General features: G+C 45.5%; 1 protein-coding gene across 2 annotated transcripts in view; it reads right to left on the reverse strand.

The window, feature by feature from the left end:
* Positions 1–19802: 19802 nt before the first annotated feature.
* The window catches only part of KCNG2 (potassium voltage-gated channel modifier subfamily G member 2), a 477945-nt gene continuing 473855 nt past the window's right edge, over positions 19803–23892 (reverse strand). For both annotated transcript variants that reach the window (XM_063923300.1, XM_063923301.1), the window contains exon 3: positions 19803–22438. In XM_063923300.1, coding sequence (XP_063779370.1) covers positions 21731–22438 — 708 coding nt within the window. In that variant the 3' untranslated portion in view covers positions 19803–21730. The remainder of the gene's footprint in view (positions 22439–23892) is intronic.

The raw sequence follows: 23892 nt of genomic DNA on the forward strand, positions 1-23892 counted from the left end.
TAAGTGTCCTGTAAAATGCACAGCGCTGACAGGCAGGCAGCATCACAGAGGAGGATTTGCCCAAACAGTCCCAGGATCAGCTCTGCTTGCTATAATGGCGCCCAAACACTGACAGGGAGTGAGGGAGAGAGAGATATGCAGCTCCAGGGCGAGAACATTTACTCTAGATGGCGCCCTGGGGCTGGGGGAGGAGCTACAGGTCAAAGCCTTATCCCCCTGCTGGACTTCACCACCAGGTACTGTGGGCTTATATAAACGGTTTATGAGAGAAAACCGACCTGTGCCCTTGCCCTGGTGGTCTAGTGGGGTCCCTGTACTCGCGATTTACAGCGGGTCCCGCCGGGTGGACCTACTTACCTCCTCCCTGAATGCAGCCACGTGATCCAGGAGAACAGCAGCGGTCGTGTGTGTGACTAATTGGAAGAAAACCGGAGCCTCCGCTGTAGGTACCTGGCAACCAGGGAGTGTACAGCGCCGCTGGGAGAGGTGATGGAACTGTCTGACTGACATCTAACACAGTCAGTGTTTCTGCTGCAGCCCTTGAAGTCTTAATTTTTCTTAAAAAGCTTCTTCTCAGGGATGCTGGAGCAGCCCCCCCTGTTGTATGCCTGCTTACTGCATGGCACCAACTACAATACTGAGCTCCTGTGCATGGAGGCGGCGCTAGGCATTCTGGGAAGAAGGTCAAAGCTTTGAGCCTATTGGTGCCTCGTATCAATATCCTACTCTACACTAGAGATGTGCACTTGAAATTTTTCGGATTTTGTGTTTTGGTTTTGGGTTCGGTTCCGCGGCCGTGTTTTGGGTTCGACCGCGTTTTGGCAAAACCTCACCGAATTTTTTTTGTCGGATTCGGGTGTGTTTTGGATTCGGGTGTTTTTTTAAAAAAACACTAAAAAACAGCTTAAATCATAGAATTTGGGGGTCATTTTGATCCCAAAGTATTATTAACCTCAAAAACCATAATTTCCACTCATTTTCAGTCTATTCTGAATACCTCACACCTCACAATATTATTTTTAGTCCTAAAATTTGCACCGAGGTCGCTGGATGACTAAGCTAAGCGACCCTAGTGGCCGACACAAACACCGGGCCCATCTAGGAGTGGCACTGCAGTGTCACGCAGGATGGCCCTTCCAAAAAACACTCCCCAAACAGCACATGACGCAGAGAAAAAAAGAGGCGCAATGAGGTAGCTGTGTGAGTAAGATAAGCGACCCTGGTGGCCGACACAAACACCGGGCCCATCTAGGAGTGGCACTGCAGTGTCACGCAGGATGGCCCTTCCAAAAAACACTCCCCAAACAGCACATGACGCAAAGAAAAAAAGAGGCGCAATGAGGTAGCAGTGTGAGTAAGCTAAGCGACCCTAGTGGCCGACACAAACACCTGGCCCATCTAGGAGTGGCACTGCAGTGTCACGCAGGATGGCCCTTCCAAAAAACACTCCCCAAACAGCACATGACGCAAAGAAAAAAAGAGGCGCAATGAGGTAGCTGTGTGAGTAAGATAAGCGACCCTAGTGGCCGACACAAACACCGGGCCCATCTAGGAGTGGCACTGCAGTGTCACGCAGGATGGCCCTTCCAAAAAACACTCCCCAATCAGCACATGACGCAAAGAAAAAAAGAGGCGCAATGAGGTAGCTGTGTGAGTAAGATAAGCGACCCTAGTGGCCGACACAAACACCGGGCCCATCTAGGAGTGGCACTGCAGTGTCACGCAGGATGGCCCTTCCAAAAAACACTCCCCAAACAGCACATGACGCAAAGAAAAAAAGAGGCGCCATGAGGTAGCTGTGTGAGTAAGATAAGCGACCCTAGTGGCCGACACAAACACCGGGCCCATCTAGGAGTGGCACTGCAGTGTCACGCAGGATGGCCCTTCCAAAAAACACTCCCCAAACAGCACATGACGCAAAGAAAAAAAGAGGCGCAATGAGGTAGCTGTGTGAGTAAGATAAGCGACCCTTGTGGCCGACACAAACACCGGGCCCATCTAGGAGTGGCACTGCAGTGTCACGCAGGATGGCCCTTCCAAAAAACACTCCCCAAACAGCACATGACGCAAAGAAAAAAAGAGGCGCAATGAGGTAGCTGTGTGAGTAAGATAAGCGACCCTAGTGGCCGACACAAACACCGGGCCCATCTAGGAGTGGCACTGCAGTGTCACGCAGGATGGCCCTTCCAAAAAACACTCCCCAAACAGCACATGACGCAAAGAAAAAAAGAGGCGCAATGAGGTAGCTGTGTGAGTAAGATAAGCGACCCTAGTGGCCGACACAAACACCTGGCCCATCTAGGAGTGGCACTGCAGTGTCACGCAGGATGGCCCTTCCAAAAAACACTCCCCAAACAGCACATGACGCAAAGAAAAATTAAAGAAAAAAGAGGTGCAAGATGGAATTGTCCTTGGGCCCTCCCACCCACCCTTATGTTGTATAAACAGGACATGCACACTTTAACCAACCCATCATTTCAGTGACAGGGTCTGCCACACGACTGTGACTGAAATGACGGGTTGGTTTGGACCCCCACCAAAAAAGAAGCAATTAATCTCTCCTTGCACAAACTGGCTCTACAGAGGCAAGATGTCCACCTCATCATCATCCTCCGATATATCACCGTGTACATCCCCCTCCTCACAGATTATCAATTCGTCCCCACTGGAATCCACCATCTCAGCTCCCTGTGTACTTTGTGGAGGCAATTGCTGCTGGTCAATGTCTCCACGGAGGAATTGATTATAATTCATTTTAATGAACATCATCTTCTCCACATTTTCTGGAAGTAACCTCGTACGCCGATTGCTGACAAGGTGAGCGGCGGCACTAAACACTCTTTCGGAGTACACACTTGTGGGAGGGCAACTTAGGTAGAATAAAGCCAGTTTGTGCAAGGGCCTCCAAATTGCCTCTTTTTCCTGCCAGTATAAGTACGGACTGTGTGACGTGCCTACTTGGATGCGGTCACTCATATAATCCTCCACCATTCTTTCAATGGGGAGAGAATCATATGCAGTGACAGTAGACGACATGTCCGTAATCGTTGACAGGTCCTTCAGTCCGGACCAGATGTCAGCATCAGCAGTCGCTCCAGACTGACCTGCATCACCGCCAGCGGGTGGGCTCGGAATTCTGAGCCTTTTCCTCGCACCCCCAGTTGCGGGAGAATGTGAAGGAGGAGATGTTGACATGTCGCGTTCCGCTTGACTTGACAATTTTCTCACCAGCAGGTCTTTGAACCCGAGCAGACTTGTGTCTGCCGGAAAGAGAGATCCAAGGTAGGTTTTAAATCTAGGATCGAGCACGGTGGCCAAAATGTAGTGCTCTGATATCAACAGATTGACCACCCGTGAATCCTTGTTAAGCGAATTAAGGGCTCCATCCACAAGTCCCACATGCCTAGCGGAATCGCTCCGTGTTAGCTCCTCCTTCAATGTCTCCAGCTTCTTCTGCAAAAGCCTGATGAGGGGAATGACCTGACTCAGGCTGGCAGTGTCTGAACTGACTTCACGTGTGGCAAGTTCAAAGGGCAGCAGAACCTTGCACAACGTTGAAATCATTCTCCACTGCGCTTGAGACAGGTGCATTCCACCTCCTATATCGTGCTGAATTGTATAGGCTTGAATGGCCTTTTGCTGCTCCTCCAACCTCTGAAGCATATATAGGGTTGAATTCCACCTCGTTACCACTTCTTGCTTCAGATGATGGCAGGGCAGGTTCAGGCGTTTTTGGTGTTGCTCCAGTCTTCTGTACGTGGTGCCTGTACGCCGAAAGTGTCCCGCAATTCTTCTGGCCACCGACAGCATCTCTTGCACGCCCCTGTCGTTTTTTAAAAAATTCTGCACCACCAAATTCAAGGTATGTGCAAAACATGGGACGTGCTGGAATTTGCCCAGATTTAATGCACACACAATATTGCTGGCGTTGTCCGATGCCACAAATCCACAGGAGAGTCCAATTAGGGTAAGCCATTCCGCGATGATCTTCCTCAGTTGCCGTAAGAGGTTTTCAGCTGTGTGCGTATTCTGGAAACCGGTGATACAAAGCGTAGCCTGCCTAGGAAAGAGTTGGCGTTTGCGAGATGCTGCTACTGGTGCCGCCGCTGCTGTTCTTGCGGCGGGAGTCCATACATCTACCCAGTGGGCTGTCACAGTCATATAGTCCTGACCCTGCCCTGCTCCACTTGTCCACATGTCCGTGGTTAAGTGGACATTGGGTACAGCTGCATTTTTTAGGACACTGGTGACTCTTTTTCTGAGGTCTGTGTACATTTTCGGTATCGCCTGCCTAGAGAAATGGAACCTAGATGGTATTTGGTACCGGGGACACAGTACCTCCAACAAGTCTCTAGTTGGCTCTGCAGTAATGATGGATACCGGAACCACGTTTCTCACCACCCAGGATGCCAAGGCCTCAGTTATCCGCTTTGCAGCAGGATGACTGCTGTGATATTTCATCTTCCTCGCAAAGGACTGTTGGGCAGTCAATTGCTTGGTGGAAGTAGTAAAATTGGTCTTACGATTTCCCCTCTGGGATGACCATCGACTCCCAGCAGCAACAACAGCAGCGCCAGCAGCAGTAGGCGTTACACGCAAGGATGCATCGGAGGAATCCCAGGTAGGAGAGGAATCGTCAGAATTGCCAGTGACATGGCCTGCAGGACTATTGGCATTCCTGGGGAAGGAGGAAATTGACACTGAGGGAGTTGGTGGGGTGGTTTGCGTGAGCTTGGTTACAAGAGGAAGGGATTTACTGGTCAGTGGACTGCTTCCGCTGTCGCCCAAAGTTTTTTAACTTGTCACTGACTTATTATGAATGCGCTGCAGGTGACGTATAAGGGAGGATGTTCCGAGGTGGTTAACGTCCTTACCCCTACTTATTACAGCTTGACAAAGGCAACACACGGCTTGACAAATGTTGTCCGCATTTCTGTTGAAATACTTCCACACCGAAGAGCTGATTTTTTTGGTATTTTCACCAGGCATGTCAACGGCCATATTCCTCCCACGGACAACAGGTGTCTCCCCGGGTGCCTGACTTAAACAAACCACCTCACCATCAGAATCCTCCTTGTCAATTTCCTCCCCAGCGCCAGCAACACCCATATCCTCCTCATCCTGGTGTACTTCAACACTGACATCTTCAATCTGACTATCAGGAACTGGACTGCGGGTGCTCCTTCCAGCACTTGCAGGGGGCGTGCAAATGGTGGAAGGCGCATGCTCTTCACGTCCAGTGTTGGGAAGGTCAGGCATCGCAACCGACACAATTGGACTCTCCTTGTGGATTTGGGATTTCGAAGAACGCACAGTTCTTTGCGGTGCTTTTGCCAGCTTGAGTCTTTTCATTTTTCTAGCGAGAGGCTGAGTGCTTCCATCCTCATGTGAAGCTGAACCACTAGCCATGAACATAGGCCAGGGCCTCAGCCGTTCCTTGCCACTCCGTGTGGTAAATGGCATATTGGCAAGTTTACGCTTCTCCTCCGACAATTTATTTTAGATTTTGGAGTCCTTTTTTTACTGATATTTGGTGTTTTGGATTTTACATGCTCTGTACTATGACATTGGGCATCGGCCTTGGCAGACGAGGTTGCTGGCATTTCATCGTCTCGGCCATGACTAGTGGCAGCAGCTTCAGCACGAGGTGGAAGTGGATCTTGATCTTTCCCTAATTTTGGAACCTTAACATTTTTGTTCTCCATATTTTAATAGACACAACTAAAAGGCACCTCAGGTAAACAATGGAGATGGATGGATACTAGTATACTTATGGATGGACGAGCGACTGCCGACACAGAGGTAGCTACAGCCGTGGACTACCGTACTGTGTCTGCTGCTAATATAGACTGGATGATAATGAGATGAAATCAATATATATATATATATAATATCACTAGTACTGCAGCCGGACAGGTATATATATTTATTATGTAATGACTGATGACGGACCTGCTGGACACTGTCAGCTCAGCAGCACCGCAGACTGCTACAGTAAGCTACTATAGTAGTATGTATAAAGAAGAAAGAAAAAAAAAAAACCATGGGTAGGTGGTATACAATTATGGATGGACGAGCGACTGCCGACACAGAGGTAGCTACAGCCGTGGACTACCGTACTGTGTCTGCTGCTAATATAGACTGGATGATAATGAGATGAAATCAATATATATATATATAATATCACACTAGTACTGCAGCCGGACAGGTAGATATATTTATTATGTAATGACTGATGACAGACCTGCTGGACACTGTCAGCTCAGCAGCACCGCAGACTGCTACAGTAAGCTACTATAGTAGTATGTATAAAGAAGAAAGAAAAAAAACAAAAACACGGGTAGGTGGTATACAATTATGGATGGACGAGCGACTGCCGACACAGAGGTAGCTACAGCCGTGGACTACCGTACTGTGTCTGCTGCTAATATAGACTGGATGATAATGAGATGAAATCAATATATATATATATAATATCACACTAGTACTGCAGCCGGACAGGTAGATATATTTATTATGTAATGACTGATGACGGACCTGCTGGACACTGTAAGCTCAGCAGCACCGCAGACTGCTACAGTAAGCTACTATAGTAGTATGTATAAAGAAGAAAGAAAAAAAAACACGGGTAGGTGGTATACAATTATGGATGGACGAGCGACTGCCGACACAGAGGTAGCTACAGCCGTGGACTACCGTACTGTGTCTGCTGCTAATATAGACTGGATGATAATGAGATGAAATCAATATATATATATATATAATATCACACTAGTACTGCAGCCGGACAGGTAGATATATTTATTATGTAATGACTGATGACGGACCTGCTGGACACTGTCAGCTCAGCAGCACCGCAGACTGCTACAGTAAGCTACTATAGTAGTATGTATAAAGAAGAAAAAAAAAAAAAACCACGGGTAGGTGGTATACAATTATGGATGGACGAGCGACTGCCGACACAGAGGTAGCTACAGCCGTGGACTACCGTACTGTGTCTGCTGCTAATATAGACTGGATGATAATGAGATGAAATCAATATATATATATATATAATATCACACTAGTACTGCAGCCGGACAGGTAGATATATTTATTATGTAATGACTGATGACGGACCTGCTGGACACTGTCAGCTCAGCAGCACCGCAGACTGCTACAGTAAGCTACTATAGTAGTATGTATAAAGAAGAAAGAAAAAAAACAAAAACACGGGTAGGTGGTATACAATTATGGATGGACGAGCGACTGCCGACACAGAGGTAGCTACAGCCGTGGACTACCGTACTGTGTCTGCTGCTAATATAGACTGGATGATAATGAGATGAAATCAATATATATATATATAATATCACACTAGTACTGCAGCCGGACAGGTAGATATATTTATTATGTAATGACTGATGACGGACCTGCTGGACACTGTCAGCTCAGCAGCACCGCAGACTGCTACAGTAAGCTACTATAGTAGTATGTATAAAGAAGAAAGAAAAAAAAAAAAAACACGGGTAGGTGGTGTACAATTATGGATGGACGAGCGACTGCCGACACAGAGGTAGCTACAGCCGTGGACTACCGTACTGTGTCTGCTGCTAATATAGACTGGATGATAATGAGATGAAATCAATATATATATATATATATAATATCACACTAGTACTGCAGCCGGACAGGTAGATATATTTATTATGTAATGACTGATGACGGACCTGCTGGACACTGTCAGCTCAGCAGCACCGCAGACTGCTACAGTAAGCTACTATAGTAGTATGTATAAAGAAGAAAGAAAAAAAAAAAACCACGGGTAGGTGGTATACAATTATGGATGGACGAGCGACTGCCGACACAGAGGTAGCTACAGCCGTGGACTACCGTACTGTGTCTGCTGCTAATATAGACTGGATGATAATGAGATGAAATCAATATATATATATATAATATCACTAGTACTGCAGCCGGACAGGTATATATATTTATTATGTAATGACTGATGACGGACCTGCTGGACACTGTCAGCTCAGCAGCACCGCAGACTGCTACAGTAAGCTACTATAGTAGTATGTATAAAGAAGAAAGAAAAAGAAAAAAACCACGGGTAGGTGGTATACAATATTATATATATATTATATACAATTATATATATATATATATTAAACTGGTGGTGATTATTAAACTGGTGGTCAGGTCACTGGTCACACTATCAGCAACTTGCAAGTAGTACTCCTAAGCAGACAATCACAATATATATTATACTGGTGGTCAGTGTGGTCACAATGGCAGTGTGGCACTCTGGCAGCAAAAGTGTGCACTGTATGTTATATGTACTCCTGAGTCCTGCTCTCAGACTCTAACTGCTCCCCACTGTCAGTGTCTCCCCCACAAGTCAGATATACATTATACAGTCACACTATCTATCTATCTATCACTTCAGCAAGTAGTAGTACTCCTCCTAATGCTCCCCAAAATTACTACTGTGTCTCTCTCTACTCTAGTCTCACTCTCTTCTCTATAAACGGAGAGGACGCCAGCCACGTCCTCTCCCTATGAATCTCAATGCACGTGTGAAAATGGCGGCGACGCGCGGCTCCTTATATAGAATCCGAGTCTCGCGATAGAATCCGAGCCTCGCGAGAATCCGACAGCGGGATGATGACGTTCGGGCGCGCTCGGGTTAACCGAGCAAGGCGGGAAGATCCGAGTCGCTCGGACCCATGTAAAAAAACCTGAAGTTCGGGCGGGTTCGGTTTCCGAGGAACCGAACCCGCTCATCTCTACTCTACACCCCAATGTCATTCCCTGTGGAGCCCAGTGTACCCTGCAGCAGAAAAACAAAAGCTTTTTAAAACATCTTACAGCACGGAAGGTGTAATCTTTAGCATTACTTCCTCACAGCACTGAGGTCATGGGTTTAATTCCCACCATGGCATTTAACTGTGTGGCATTTGTGTATTCTCCCTGTGGTTGCGTGAATTTCCTCTGGGTACTCCTCCCACAATCGAAAAATATGCTGGTAGGTTAATTGGCACCCAACAAAATTAACCCTAGTGTACTGTGTATGTGTGTGCATGTACAAACTGTATGGTAGGGAATATAGATTGTAAGCTCCACTGGGGCAGGGACTGATGTGAATGGCAAAATATTCTCTATAAAGTGCTGTGAAATATGTGTGCGCTATATAAATAACTAGTAATACTAATAATAATAGTAATAATAATAATAATAATAAATAATAATATATAAATGTAAGTGAGAAAGAAATCACTGATACAATCTCCCAGTGCTGCAGACAGTTTTAAAAGTGGGTGTCCAAAGCTATTGATATCATCATCTCACAAATGAAGAAGAACATCAGAGAGATCATCCCAGAAGAAGTCCACATTGCTATGGCAAGTCTTAAAACAGATGTTGTTGAATTCGGCACTCTAATGGATGTCCTGGAGAGGAAACAGGAAGAGATCAATAGCTTCCAAAAGTCAGCTGAACAAGTTATTGCTCAATTCCAAGTACATTTTTCCACACTTCAGAGACACTGCTTTATGATATACAGTAGAACTGCGTCCTGTCTCTGCATTAATGCTGTTCTGGGTAACGTTTACAATGCTTTATTGCTCCCTCCTTTTCCATTTCCCAAGCCAGAACCTCTGATAATTCATCTTGCTTATTGTGCACCCTTTGTTTATCACATATGGCATGAATAGCATTAATATTAAGCCTAGATCATTTTAATGCATCTGTGTGGCTGTGCAATACATCTACTTCCCCGTGCATATAAAAAGACCATGGTCCTAATTCATGTTTCTATACACATGCAATTTAAGTGCATTTTTCTTGGCTGCGGAATTGCTAATGTAAGAAGTGAAGCTGCTGCCCTTATATGGAAAGAAATGCCCACCGAAACCATTGCAAACTCAGTTGCAGCTGCATACACATTTGCAGCCTATACGCAAAAATGTGAAACATTGGGTCTAAGGGTTGCTCTATGGCTATGCAGATTGACCACAGCGGTAACGGCACTGGCGCCATGTTTCTCTGTGTACATGATTGCAGCTGAATGCAGATACACGCCCCAAAACCGGCTATGACACGACTGAGTTTTTGCCATCACTCCTCGTTAATTCCCCCAAATGGTCACTTCCTGTCAATCACTCTGACATATAAATTTACTAAGAATCGTGTTTTGCCCAAGTTTGTCTGAGATTAAACACGGCAGTGATCGATCGGACACGGGAGTATTTTTCAAAATCAAATTTGGGTATTTACTAGGATACTGTGTTTTCTGTGTTCGGGTTTTCCAATGGTGTATGCAGTCATATTTTTGCCAGCCATGATTGCTTTGTATGCCGACATCCAAACACTCCCAAACATGAAGCCTGCGCAGATCAGTGCGATCTGTACAGACTTCTGTGTGTAAAAGTAAATAAATCAATAAAAAACACAAAACCCCCACAAAAACAGCATGGGATCCCCGCCCAAAGCATAACCAGCCCCAGTCTCTTTGAGCTGGTCATGGTTCAAAAAATACAGGGAAAAATTGTGTAGGATTCTCCTGTAGTTAATGAACCAGCACTGCTACTGAGGGGGACGTCTATTTCTAAAGTGTATTTTTGTCCAAGATTGCACAATTCACTGATGTGTTTGCAAACACGATTTCAGGTAACGTCATGTGTTATAGTGATGTCTATGGAAAGTACTTCCTAGTTTGGCCGATGGTGTATTTGATTGTATTAGCGTGATCACCTGTGTTTTGAAGTTCTATTCCATGCAAGACTCCCATGTTTTGCCTTTAGTAATTTCCCATGTTTGCAAAAAATAGGATTTTAATACCTACCGGTAAATCCTTTTCTCTTAGTCCGTAGAGGATGCTGGGGTCATCATAGAACCATGGGGTATAGATGGGATCCGCAGGAGACATGGGCACTTTAAGACTTTGAAAAGGAGTGAACTGGCTACTCCCTCTATGCCCCTTCTCCAGACTCCAGTTATAGGAACTGTGGCCAGGGAGACGGACATTTCGAGGAAAGGATTTATTGTTAAACTAAGGTGAGATTCATACCAGCTCACATCTCAAGCATCCCGCAGAACGTTACATTCAACAGAACACAAGCCAACAGCATGAACAATTGCAGCAACATGCTGACAATAATGTAACACAACATGTGTGTAACCACAACTAATAACTGCAGATACAGTACGCACTGGGACGGGCGCCCAGCATCCTCTACGGACTAAGAGAAAGGATTTACCGGTAGGTATTAAAATCCTATTTTCTCATATGTCCTAGAGGATACTGGGGTCATCATAGAACCATGGGGTTATACCAAAGCTCTAGAATGGGCGGGAGAGTGCGGATGACTCTGCAGCACCGATTGACCAAACTTAAGGTCTTCATCGGCCAAGGTGTCAAACTTGTAGAACTTTGCAAATGTGTTTGACCCAGACCAAGTAGCTGCTCGGCAAAGTTGCAATGCCAAGACCCCCCCGGGGTAGAATGGGCCTTCACCGATTCCGGTAACGGCAATCCAGCCATGGAATGAGCATGCTGAATCGTGTTACAGATCCAGCGTGCAATGGTCTGCTTGGAAGCAGGACACCCAACCTTGTTGGGAGCATACAGGACAAACAGAGCCTCTGTTTTCCTAATCTGAGCCGTTCTGGTGACATAAATCTTCAAAGGTCTGACCACATCCAGAGATTTTGACTCAGCGAAGGCGTCAGTAGCCACAGGCACCACAATAGGTTGGTTCATGTGGAAAGAGGAAACCACCTTCGGTAGAAATTGTTGACGTGTCCTCAGTTCAGCTCTATCTTCATGGAAGATCAAATAAGGGCTCTTGTGAGACAAGGTCGCTAACTCAGACACTCGCCTTGCAGATGCCAAGGCCAACAGGATGACCACTTTCCAAGTGAGGAATTTCAACTCCACCTTCCGTAAAATTTCAAACCAATGTGATTAAAGGAACTGCAACACCACATTAAGATCCCATGGTGCCACTGGAGGCACAAATGGAGGTTGGATGTGCAACACGCCTTTCACGAAAGTCTGAACTTCTGGAAGGGAGGCCAATTGTTTCTGAAAGAAAACCGATAAGGCCGAAATCTGTACCTTAATTGTGCCCAATTTTAGGCCCGCATCCACACCTGCTTGTAGAAAATGGAGAAAACGTCCTAGCCGAAACTCTTCCGTAGGAGCCCCCTTGGATTCACACCAAGAAACATATTTTCTCCAAATACGGTGGTAATGTTTAGACGTTACCCCTTTTCTGGCCTGAATAAGTGTGGGAATGACTTCACTGGGAATACCCTTACGGGCTAGGATTTTGCGCTCAACCGCCATGCCGTCAAACGTAGCCGTAAGTCCTGATACACGCACGGCCCCTGTTGTAACAGGTCCTCGCGCAGAGGAAGAGGCCAGGGATCTCCTATGAGTAATTCCTGAAGATCTGGATACCAAGCCCTCCTTGGCCAGTCTGGGACAATGAGGATCGCCCGGTTCTTTGTTCTTCTTATGATCTTTAGAACCTTTGGAATGAGAGGAAGTTTGAGGGAATACATACACCGACTGAAACACCCACGGTGTCACCAGTGCATCCACTGCAATTGCTTGAGGGTCCCTTGACCTGGAACAAATATCACTGAAGCTTCTTGTTGAGACGAGATGCCATCATGTCTACTTGAGGAACTCCCCAACGACTTGTCACCTCTGCAAAGACTTCTTGGTGGAGGCCCCACTCTCCTGGATGGAGATAGTGTCTGCTGAGGAAGTCTGCTTCCCAGTTGTCCACTCCTGGAATGAAGATCGCTGACAGAGCGCTTGTATGCTTTTCCGCCCAGCGGAAAATCCTTGTGGCTTCTGCCATTGCCGCTCTGCTTTTCGTTCCGCCCTGACGGTTTATGTACGCTACTGCTGTTACATTGTCCGACTGGATCAGTAGAGGCAGATCTCGAAGAAGCTGTTCCGCTTGCAGAAGGCCGTTAAATGGCCCTTAACTCCAGAACATTTATGTGGAGACAAGTTTCCTGACTTGACCATCTTCCTTGGAAGTTTTCTCCCATTGTGACTGCCCCCCAGCCTCGGAGGCTTGCATCCGTGGTCACTAGGATCCAGTTCTGTATCTCGAACCTGCGCCCCTCTAGGAGGTGAGAGCTGTGCAGCCACCACAGGAGTGATACCCTGGTCTTGGAAGACAGGATTATCCTCCGGAGCATGTGTAGGTGGGACCCGGACCACTTGTCCAACAGGTCCCAGTGGAACACTCTGGCATGGAACCTGCCAAACTGAATGGCCTCGTAGGCCGCAACCATCTTCCCCAGCAACCGAATGCATTGATGGATTGACACTCTTGCTGGTTTCTGAATTTGTTTGACCAGACTCTGAAGTTCCAGAGCTTTTTCCACTGGAAGAAAAACTCTCTGTAGTTCTGTGTCCAATATCATTCCCAAAAACGACAACTGCGTCATCGCAATCAACTGTGATTTTGGCACGTTTAGGAGCCAACCATGTTGCTGAAGAACTGTCAGGGAGAGTGCAACTTTTTGCCCCAACTGGTCCCTGGTTCTCGCATTTATCAGGAGATCGTCCAAGTATGGGATAATCGTGACTCCTTGCTTGCAAAGGAGAACCATAATCTCCGCCATCACTTTGGTGAAAATCCTCGGAGCCGTGGACAGACCAAACGGCAACGTTTGAAATTGGTAATGACAATCCTGAATAGCAGACCTCAGGTAAGCCTCATGCGGAGGATAAATGGGAACATGTAAGTAGGCATCCTTTATGTCCATCGACACCATAAAATACCTTCCTCCAGACTGGAGATCACTGCTCGGAGAGACTCCATCTTGAATTTGAATTTTTTTAGGTAGAAATGTAGGGATTTCAGATTTCAGATTGGTCTGACCGAGCCGTCCGGCTTCGGGACCACAAACAGGCTCGAATAAAAGCCTTCTCCCTGTTGCGACTGGGAAACCCTGATGATAACAACTTGATTTTTACACAACTTTTGTATTGCGTCGCAAACTGCCTCCCTGTCCGGAAGAGAAGCTGGTAAGGCCGATTTGAAAAAACGGCGAGGGGGAACGTCTTGAAACTCCAGCTTGTACCCTTGGGATACTATTTGTAAAACCCATGGGTCTAGGTCCGAACGAACCCAAAACTGACTGAAGAGTTTTAGACGTGCCCCCACCGGTGCGGACTCCCGCATAGGAGCCCCAACGTCATGCAGTGGAATTGGCAGAAGCCTGGGAGGACTTCTGCTCCTGGGAGCCTGACAAGGCTGGTGATCATTTACCTCTTCCCCTTCCTCTAGTAGCAAGGAAGGAAGGACCTCGGCCCTTTCTGTATTTATTGGGCCGAAAGGACTGCATCTGATAGTGATGCGTTTTCTTTTGTTGTGGAGGAACATAAGGCAAATATGATGACTTACCCGCAGTAGCTGTAGATACCAAATCATCAAGGCCGTCACCAAATAAGGCCTTACATTTATATGGTAGAGATTCCATACTTTTCTTGGAATCAGCATCAGCATTCCATTGGTGAATCCACAACGCTCGTCTAGCTGAGACTGCCATGGCATTGGCCTTTGATCCCAAAAGACCAATATTTCTCGCAGCTTCCTTAAGGTATGCTGCAGCGTCCTTGATATAACCCAGCATCAAGAGGATGCTATCCCTATCTAGGGTATCTATTTCAGAAGACAAGTTGTCCGCCCACTTTTCGATAGCACTACTTACCCACGCAGACGCAATGACAGGTCTGAGTAGCGTACCCGTGGTCGTATAAATGGACTTTAACGTAGTTTCTTATTTACGATCCGCAGGATCCTTAAGGGCCGCCGTGTCAGCTGATGGGAGAGCCACCTTTTTAGACAAACGTGACAGGGCCTTGTCCACAGTGGGGGGTGACTCCCACTTTTCCCTATCCGCCGAGGGAAACGGATAAGCTACCGTAATTCTTTTGGGAATCTAAAGCTTTTTGTCAGGACCTTCCCAGACTTTTTCAAATAGAATGTTCAGTTCATGAGAGGGAGGAAACGTTACCTCAGGTTTCCTCTCCTTGTACATACAGACCCTTTTATCAGGGACAGCCGGGTCCTCAGTGATATGTAGTACCTCTTTAACCACCACAATCATGTACTAAATGCTTTTTGCCAATTTTGGATCTAATCTGGAATCGCTATAGTCGACACTGGAATCGGAGTCCGTGTCGGTATCAGTGTCTGCCAACTGGGCCAGCATACGTTTCTGTGACCCTGAGGGTACCTGACTTTGCCATAACATATCTTCTACAGATTTCTTCCATGCCTGGGTCTGAGACTCAGACTTATCTAACCTCTTACTAATAAGAGCCACATTAGCATTCAAGACGTTCAACACATTTACCCAATCTGGCGTCGGCGTTGCCGACAGGGTCACCCCCGTAGCCGTTTGTGTCCCTAATACAGCCTCCTCCTGGGAAGAGCCTTCAGCCTCAGACATGTTGACACACGTGCACCAAACACCCACAGACACACCGGGCATATAGGGGACAGACCCACAGTAAAACCTGTCAGAGAGACACAGAGGAGATCTGCCAGCTCACACCCCAGCGCTCAATCAGCGGTTCTGAAGCGCCCAATAAATGCCCCAGACCTGCAGCGCTTTTAATATAAAGTATATTGCACCAAATTAGCTAGTGCCCCCCCCCCCCCCCCGTTTTGCACCCTGATACTTGTCAGTGTGAAGGAAGGACCAGTGTCTCTGCAGCCTGATGTGGAGAAAATGGCGGCGAGTGAGCTGTGAGGACGAAGCTCCGCCCCCTTAATAGGGCGCTTCCGTCCCGCTTCTTTTATGATTATACTGGCGGGGGTTAGGACAGTGCCTCGGCACTAATTTCCCCTCTTGCCAGTGTCCACTGAGGATTTATTAGCTGCCCAGGGCGCCCCCCCCCCGCGCCCTGCACCCTGTAGTGCTGCATGTATGTGTGACCTTGGCGCGCAGTGTCCACGCACTGTGCGGTACCTCAGGGAATGCCGTCACTGAAGTCTTCTTTTCTTCGGTTACTCACCTGTCTTCTGACTTCTGGCTCTGAAAGGGGGTGACGGCCGGCTGTGGGAGTGAGCATCTAGGCGTACCCAGCGATCAGCACCCTCAGGAGCTAATGGTGTCCTGTAGCCAGAAGCAGAGCCCTTGAACTCACTGGAAGTGGGTCATACTTCTCTCCCCTAAGTCCCACGAAGCAGGGAGACTGTTGCCAGCAGCCTCCCTGAACATAAAAAAACCTAACAAAAAAGTATTTTTCAGAGAAACTCAGTAGAGCTCCCTGTAGTGCGTCCAGTCTCACTGGGCACAATTCTAAAACTGGAGTCTGGAGGAGGGGCATAGGGGGAGGAGCCAGTTCACACCCTTTCAAAGTCTTAAAGTGCCTATGGCTCCTGCGTGAATATCGGCCACTGCACCCAAACATAAATTAGGCCTCATGTACTTACGCCTGCTATTTTGACTGTGCAGGATTATATAAGAATTGCATGCTAACTTCTGCTTATGGTGGTCATTCCGAGTTGTTCGCTCGCTGCTTTTAGCAGCATTGCACACGTTAGGCCGCTGCCCTCTGGGAGTGTATCTTAGCATAGCAGAATAGCGAACGAAAGGTTAGCAGAATTGCTACTAAATAATTCCTTGTAGTTTCTGAGCTGCTCCAGACCTACTCCTAGATTGCGATCAGCTCAGTCCGTTTAGTTCCTGCTTTGACGTCACAAACACACCCTGCGTTTGGCCAGCCACTCCCCTGTTTCTCCAGACACTCCTGCGTTTTTGCCTGACACGCCTGCGTTTTTTAGCACACTCCCGGAAAACGCTCAGTTACCACCTAGAAACACCCCTTTCCTGTCAATCATTCACCGATCAGCAGTGCGACTGAAAAGCGCCGCACGAACAACAGCAAAACTGCTAAGTTTTTAGTTAAATAACTAAGCGCATGCGCGCTGCGTACCATGCGTATGCGCATTTAGCAGCAAATCGCAGCATAGCGAAAATCGGCAACGAGCGAACAACTCGGAATGACCACCTATGTTCCCTGTTCCCTGCTCATACAGAGTATAGTAAAGGCTAATAAGATCATTTCTGACCCTAGTTATCCATGTTACTCGCTCTTCCCCTTGTTGCCCTCCAAGAAATGTTACACGTGTATTGGATGAGTAACAGCAGGCTGCGGAACAGTTTCTTTTCTTCTGTAATTGTTAGTTTACATTTTGAACACTGTTGTGTTTTAAATATTTACTGGAGTCATGAGTGCATTGCATTGTCATTTCTCTTACGCATTTTTTAATGTTATAGTGATAATAAACCATTTGAATTGAATTGAATTTTGGATTTACTGTGCTGCACTATTGAGAGATAAGAGGAATTGGGGGTAATTCTGAGTTGATTGCAGCAGGAACTTTGTTAGCAGTTGGGCAAAACCATGTGCACTGCAGGGGAGGCAGATATAACGTGCAGAGAGAGTTAGATTTGGGTGTGGTGTGTTCAATCTGCAATCTAAATTGCAGTGTAAAGATAAAGCAGCCAGTATTTACCCTGCACAGAAACAAAATAACCCACCCAAATCTAACTCTCTCTGCACATGTTATATCTGCCCCCCCCCCCTGCAGTGCACATGGTTTTGCCCAACTGCTAACAAAGTTCCTGCTGCGATCAACTCAGAATTACCACGATTGTCTGAAATGACTAGAAAAAGTAGAAACTTAATGATTGTCAAAACTCACATTCACATTACCTTCTAAGCACCTGTACTAACCTTATAGACTAAAACCACTAAGGATTTCATGTCACCCACAAAAGAGGATACAACAGGCAGAGCTAACAACAGTTGTGCATTCACTGACTTACTGCAAGAGTCTTTGTCTGTTCAGATGCCAGTCATATTTATGCCGCCTTCTTTGGAGGTAGTCAGGGCAATCAGGATGGTCAATGCCAGAGCCCATCAGGCACTTAAGGGGCAATTTAAAAATAAACAAAATATAGAATTTTAAAAATAAACACATTTGTTATTTATTGGTATTGACACTGAAGGGTTTAATAATTTATACATGATGCATTGCAGAACAATGCATCCTCTCCTTACCCTGGGAATTTTTTTCTTCACATCTGTGTCAGTGTCCCCTTCCATTGTCTATGCCAGTCCCTTTATGTGCCTCTAATTCCCACTGTTTCTTCCTTTTACCCTTCCTCCTCATCCCTATACATTGGTCACCTTTTGAGTTTCTCTAATTATTTGTTTGTGGTGTCTGTGCTTTCCTGGTCCCCCTCCCCCCCTTGTGTGTATATCCCTTTACCCCTCCTATCATATACTATATATCCTCCCACTGTCTTCTAACATTTGCCCAATCACCCACTTTTGTTCAGTGCCCTCGCAACCCACTTTTCCTCTTGCTCTACAACGTCTTCTACTACCCCCAAGTTTTTTAACTTCTCTTCTCCGTTTACCTTCCTCCACCTCTTCTGCTGATCCGAAGCAACGTAGATGACAGAATACATAACTTTTTCCAACACCACATAAATGAACCTGAGGATGGCACGTAAGCCATCAATGATTTATTGAAAATTATGGTTTGCAATAAATTTTAATGCCTAATGATTTAAATGGTCACAGAATATCCATAACGTACATGCTTATGTAAGGGGTGCATTATCCCATAAATTCACTAATCTAAAAATGCATAGTTTTGGCATTGTTACACAGAGTAACATAATTGTCTGATAATACTCCTTCATTGGTCATAGTGGTCTTGGGGAAGATGTACTAAGCCTTGGAAAGAGATAAATTGGATGGAGACAAAGTATCAGCCAATCAGCTCTGTACATGTATACACAATTTTTATATGTCACTTCTATTAAAGTACCCAACTTTTTGCTAACGGTTAGATTACTTTAATTAGAATATGTAAAATATGGAATCCAAGTCTTTGCCCTATGCCATTTCCAAATAAGTATATAAAACAATGCTATCCAACTCTCTCTATTAACAATGCATGCATGAATATAAAGGCAAAAGATAGTGCTTCTGAGAAGAGCTGTCCTTTGCATTGTGAGGAGTTGCAGGTTTAGAACCCAGGAGTCCTACTGTGCATTCGAGGCCATCGATCTGTACATGTACAAGCTGTGGTGTTGTCAGAGAGGGATTCTTTGGATCATTTCCAGCAGAACTGTGCATGAAGAAGCATACAGCTTCTATAGGCAATGCCATCTATAAATGGTGCTGCCTATTGGGAACAAGATCCGGAAAGGTTCACCGTCTGGAGCTTGATGCATACTGGCACATCCCGGCCCCGATAGTGGCTGCGAACCACCTTTATGCATATTAAGAATGCAGGCCATTTCATAATACAGCAGTTTTCAGAGGTTTGACTGCATTTTTAGTATTGATACATCCCACTTCAAGGCTTGATACAACTCTCTCTCTCTCTCTCTCTCTCTCTCTCTCGGCGGGATGTATTAACATACATCACCACCCTCGCCACCCATCGCAGCGATGTTGATCGCATATGTACTAGTATATGCGATCAATATCGCAATGCGGTGATGGAGGCCCCCCCGCGATACCTGTGAGGTGGTGTGCGGGGGGGTCTCCGTCACCTCCCCGGGCTCTTCACCTGCTCCTCTGCCGAGAACCAGGCAGCAGGCTGTCCCCGGCGCCTCCTCCTCCCCCTGCAGCCGGAAGGACCTCTGGCTGCGTTGCTAGGGGGAGGAGGAGATTATCTTCTGGGACCAGGCTCCTGGGGGAGGGGGGTGGGGGGGCGTCTGCAACGGGGGGCGGCGGAGGCGGCCGGCGATTAGAAGCCCATAGGCTTCTATAGGGTACCCTGTGCATCAAAAATGCGGCGGTCGGGTGTTTGTATATACGAAAATGCGATAAAAACCCCGAAAACGGGGGATGTTTATCACATTTTCCCTTTAGTACATCCCGCCCTCTTTCTCTTCCCCCCTCTCATACACATTCTCTCATTCTCTTCTTCAGAATTATCTCCAATTTCATATAATAGTAGAGTATCCCTTTATTTAAAACAGAAAAACATTTCAGAAAGGAGATTATAAACCTTTTCTGAATTTTGCTAAGCTGGAGACTGAATTTCCTTTAGTACAGGAAGAAAATGTCTGGAGCATGTGAAAATATAAACTCATTTACAGAATTCTCGCATACAAATATATTTATCTAAACACATACATGTTTAATTCCCATTAAAGCTTTCTTCTTCTTTGTCTTCAAAAAAAAAAAAAAAAAAATTATTAAAGGATTTCATTTTAAAAGTACACAAAAGATAATTCAGTTTCTATAATTTTCCACAAATGTTTTAAACTCTGTCCATGAGTCATGAAGACTATGGGGTATATTCAATACAAGTCGGAATGGATCTGACAAGCCCTATTCAATAGAGTGGCCAAATCCGACTGTCGATTGTCGGATTGACTAATCCGATTGTTGGATTTGGCCGGCGTCCGTGCAGCTGCTGTCAGTAGCTCCCTGTGTGTATCCCAGTGCCGGCCGGGGAGCGCTGCAAGGGGACGCCCGTCAGGTACCTGCATGCCCTGCTGCCCCTAGCCTGCTGCCCGCTCCCCATAGCCCACCGCACCGCTCCCCCGTCTCCTCACCTTTAAAAAAAGTCGGATTGAGATTGTCTGAAACGGGACCAAAACCTGTCGGATTTGGCCCTGTTTCCGACAGAAGCGATATTCCACCGATCCACGTGTTTTCCAACAAGTCGGGAATTCCCGACTTGTCGGAAATAAACAGCCCATATTGAATAGGTCGGAACCCCTTCCAACCGAAATCTGTCGGAAGCTGCCATCTTTCCAACAAGACAGCAGCTTCTGACAGCTATTAAATATACCCCTTTGGGGTATATTCAATAAGAGTCGGATCTATTCCGACATGCATTTGTTGTAATGGATCCGACAAGCCCTATTCAATAGAGTGGCCAAATCCGACTGTCGGATTTGAGCTTAATCCGACTGTCGGATTTGGCCAGCGTCCGTACAGCTGCTGTCAGCAGCTCCCTGTGTGTGAGATCACAGCCGTGTATCCCAGTTGCGGCTGGGGAGCGCTGCAGGGGGGATGCCAGTCAGGTACCTGCATGCCCTGCTGCACCTAGCCCGCCGCCCCGCTCCCCATAGCCTGCCGCACCTCTCCCCATAGCCCGCCGCACTGCTCCCCCATCTCCTCACCTCAATCCGACTTTTTTTAAAATCAGATTGAGATTGTCGGAAATGGGGCCAAAACCTGTCGGATTTGGTCCTATTTCCGACAGAAGCACGCGGATCGGTGGCTATTCCGCCGATCCACGTGTTTTCCGACAAGTCAGGAATTCCCGATTTGTCAGAAAGAAACAGCCCATATTGAATAGGTCGGAACTCCTTCCGTTTGAAATCTGTTGGAAGCTGCCGTCTTTCCGACAAAACGGCAGCGTCCGACAGCTATTGAATACACCTCTATATTGAAAATTCAGAACATAAAAATTTACATTTTTTGTGTTGTATTTCACCAGCATACAACCAAGTATATGGTTTAGTTAACAAGTTCAAAAATATTTCATACCCAACTTTTAAACAACACAAAATCCCAAAACAGACTTCTAATTATTAAATTGTGTTTAAAGTTGTTGTACAGTTGTATTTAACACCAAACCCAAACATCCTAGCTCACTTCATCACTGATACTGTATAGCTCATGGCCCATCAGCTTCTGAACTGATTTAGAACTGTTCTAGTCAACATCCGTGCACTGATCTCTCTCTTCTAGTCTATGTAGCTGCCTACTGGCTCTTTGTTGTTGTTCCTTTAGCTCAGTATAAGAACGTGAAAACGTGTGAAATATGGAGGTGACAGGAAATGCCATTAGCAAAATTCCACTCAGTATACTGCTGAGTGCCACCACTTGTCCTGGAATGCTTCGAGGAACCATGTCACCATAGCCTACTGTTGTCATGGAAATGACTGCCCACCAGTAACTCCCTGGGATACTGGTAAATTCCTGCTTGGCACCAAGTTCATTTTCTGCCAGATAAACAAGAGGAGAAAACAGGGCCATGGCAACACACAAAAACAGCAAGAGGAGTCCAAATTCTCTGGTGCACCTTCTGACTGTGAGGCCCAGCGTCTGGAGTCCTAGAGAATGTCTTGCTAACCTCATGACATACAAGATTCTCAAAGCCCGGAGTACACGAAGGACCAGGCCCACTTTCTCCAGATATTTATTTCCTGTTCCTCCAGTCTTTTCTCCCGAAAGGGAATCCACTATTAAAGTAATGTAGTAAGGCAAGATGGCCATCATGTCAATTATGTTCAGTGGCGTCCTTAAGAATACACACTTGCTTTCAGCTTGGATAAATCGCAGGATGAACTCCAAGGAAAACCAAGCTACACAAACAGTCTCTAATACAAACATATTGTAGCACTTCTGGGAACATTCTCCCTAAAAATGAAAAGCAGACAGTTAGTACAGTATATAGAATTATATTGAAGACCCAAATACCACAAATAAACATTGATATTATTATGTCATTACAGTCATAAATCAGCATATTTTACATTCAATAAGTTTATTTTAAAACTCCACATACATCTTGGTACTTTTTGAAACATCTTATTTGGCTTAGAACCCGCCACACATCACTGGCTTATAAAGCCATAAATCGCATGCGGATTAGTGCCAACTGTGTAGTAAAACTAAATGGAAGGCATAGGTACAAGGACAATAGTAAATGCTGTTAAAAAGTTTAATATAATATAAATTAAACCATATTGCCCCATTACTAAATAAATATATAACCGTGCTCTTATCAGTAGATGGATAGCTAATGGTGCCCCCATTAGTATATTTATCAATTCTCCAGGCTTAATACATCTGCCCCTGTATCTCTAATGCCATTTATAAGAGATTAGTGACTGCTTCTGATTGGCTGTGTAATATGTAGCTGGGTTTACCAAACATATGGATTACATAACAATAGAAAAAGGGTCTAGATCAGTATCGGTTAGAGACGCTGTACTACAGAAGATATTATGTGGTACAATAGCTGAGGTATTTGCAACGTTATTTATTTATTTATTTTATTTTTTAACGTATAAGCTATTGTACTTTTATCTACTAGTGGGGAAACCTTTAGATTTATAGCATCAACAGATGTGGGGGGCATATTTATTTTTTTGGGACCACCCAAAGGACCATGACTGATTCTGAGAGGCACAGAATAAGTACAGAACAGAACTTTTTTTCTAATTCTAAATGTGATTATTTTTTAACAGACAGGCGAGATATCTGATGCAGTATGCGTTGTCTTTCCACTGACAACTATCTATTTTCTACAGTGGGATTTCTGCAGTTTGGTAAGAAGTTTGATAAATGTAATGTTTTGTATTCTTAAAGGGGAGACAGCAATGTCTAATGTGTGGTTTTGCCTTTAGTAAAGAAATTTTACTAACCTCACTTTAGTAAATGTCCCCCTACATGTACCCCATAAAGTCATTTACATCAGGCATGGTCTCCAAAGACTGGTGTTTAGCTGAAGTAGTGCCGATATTTGAAAAAAGTAAATCTGAACCAGGTAGTTATAACCCAGTAAGTCTTACATCTATAATGGGGAAAGTGTTGGAAGGTATTTTAAGGGATAGAATACAGGAGTTCCTTGAAGTAAATAAGGTTATTAATAGGAACCAGCATGGATTTGTGAAGGATATATCATGTCAAACTAACTTAATAGGCTTTTATGAACCAGTTAGTGGAAACCTAGACCAGTGTAAAGAGATGGATGTAATCTTTTTAGACTTTGCTAAAGTTTTCGATACTGTACCTCACATGAGACTTATCTATAAATTAAGAGAACTGGGGCTAGGAAGCTCAATATGCGCTTGGGTTAAAAATTGGTT

The sequence above is a fragment of the Pseudophryne corroboree genome, chromosome 5, assembly GCF_028390025.1.
Source record: "Pseudophryne corroboree isolate aPseCor3 chromosome 5, aPseCor3.hap2, whole genome shotgun sequence".
Taxonomy (NCBI): Eukaryota; Metazoa; Chordata; class Amphibia; order Anura; family Myobatrachidae; genus Pseudophryne; species Pseudophryne corroboree.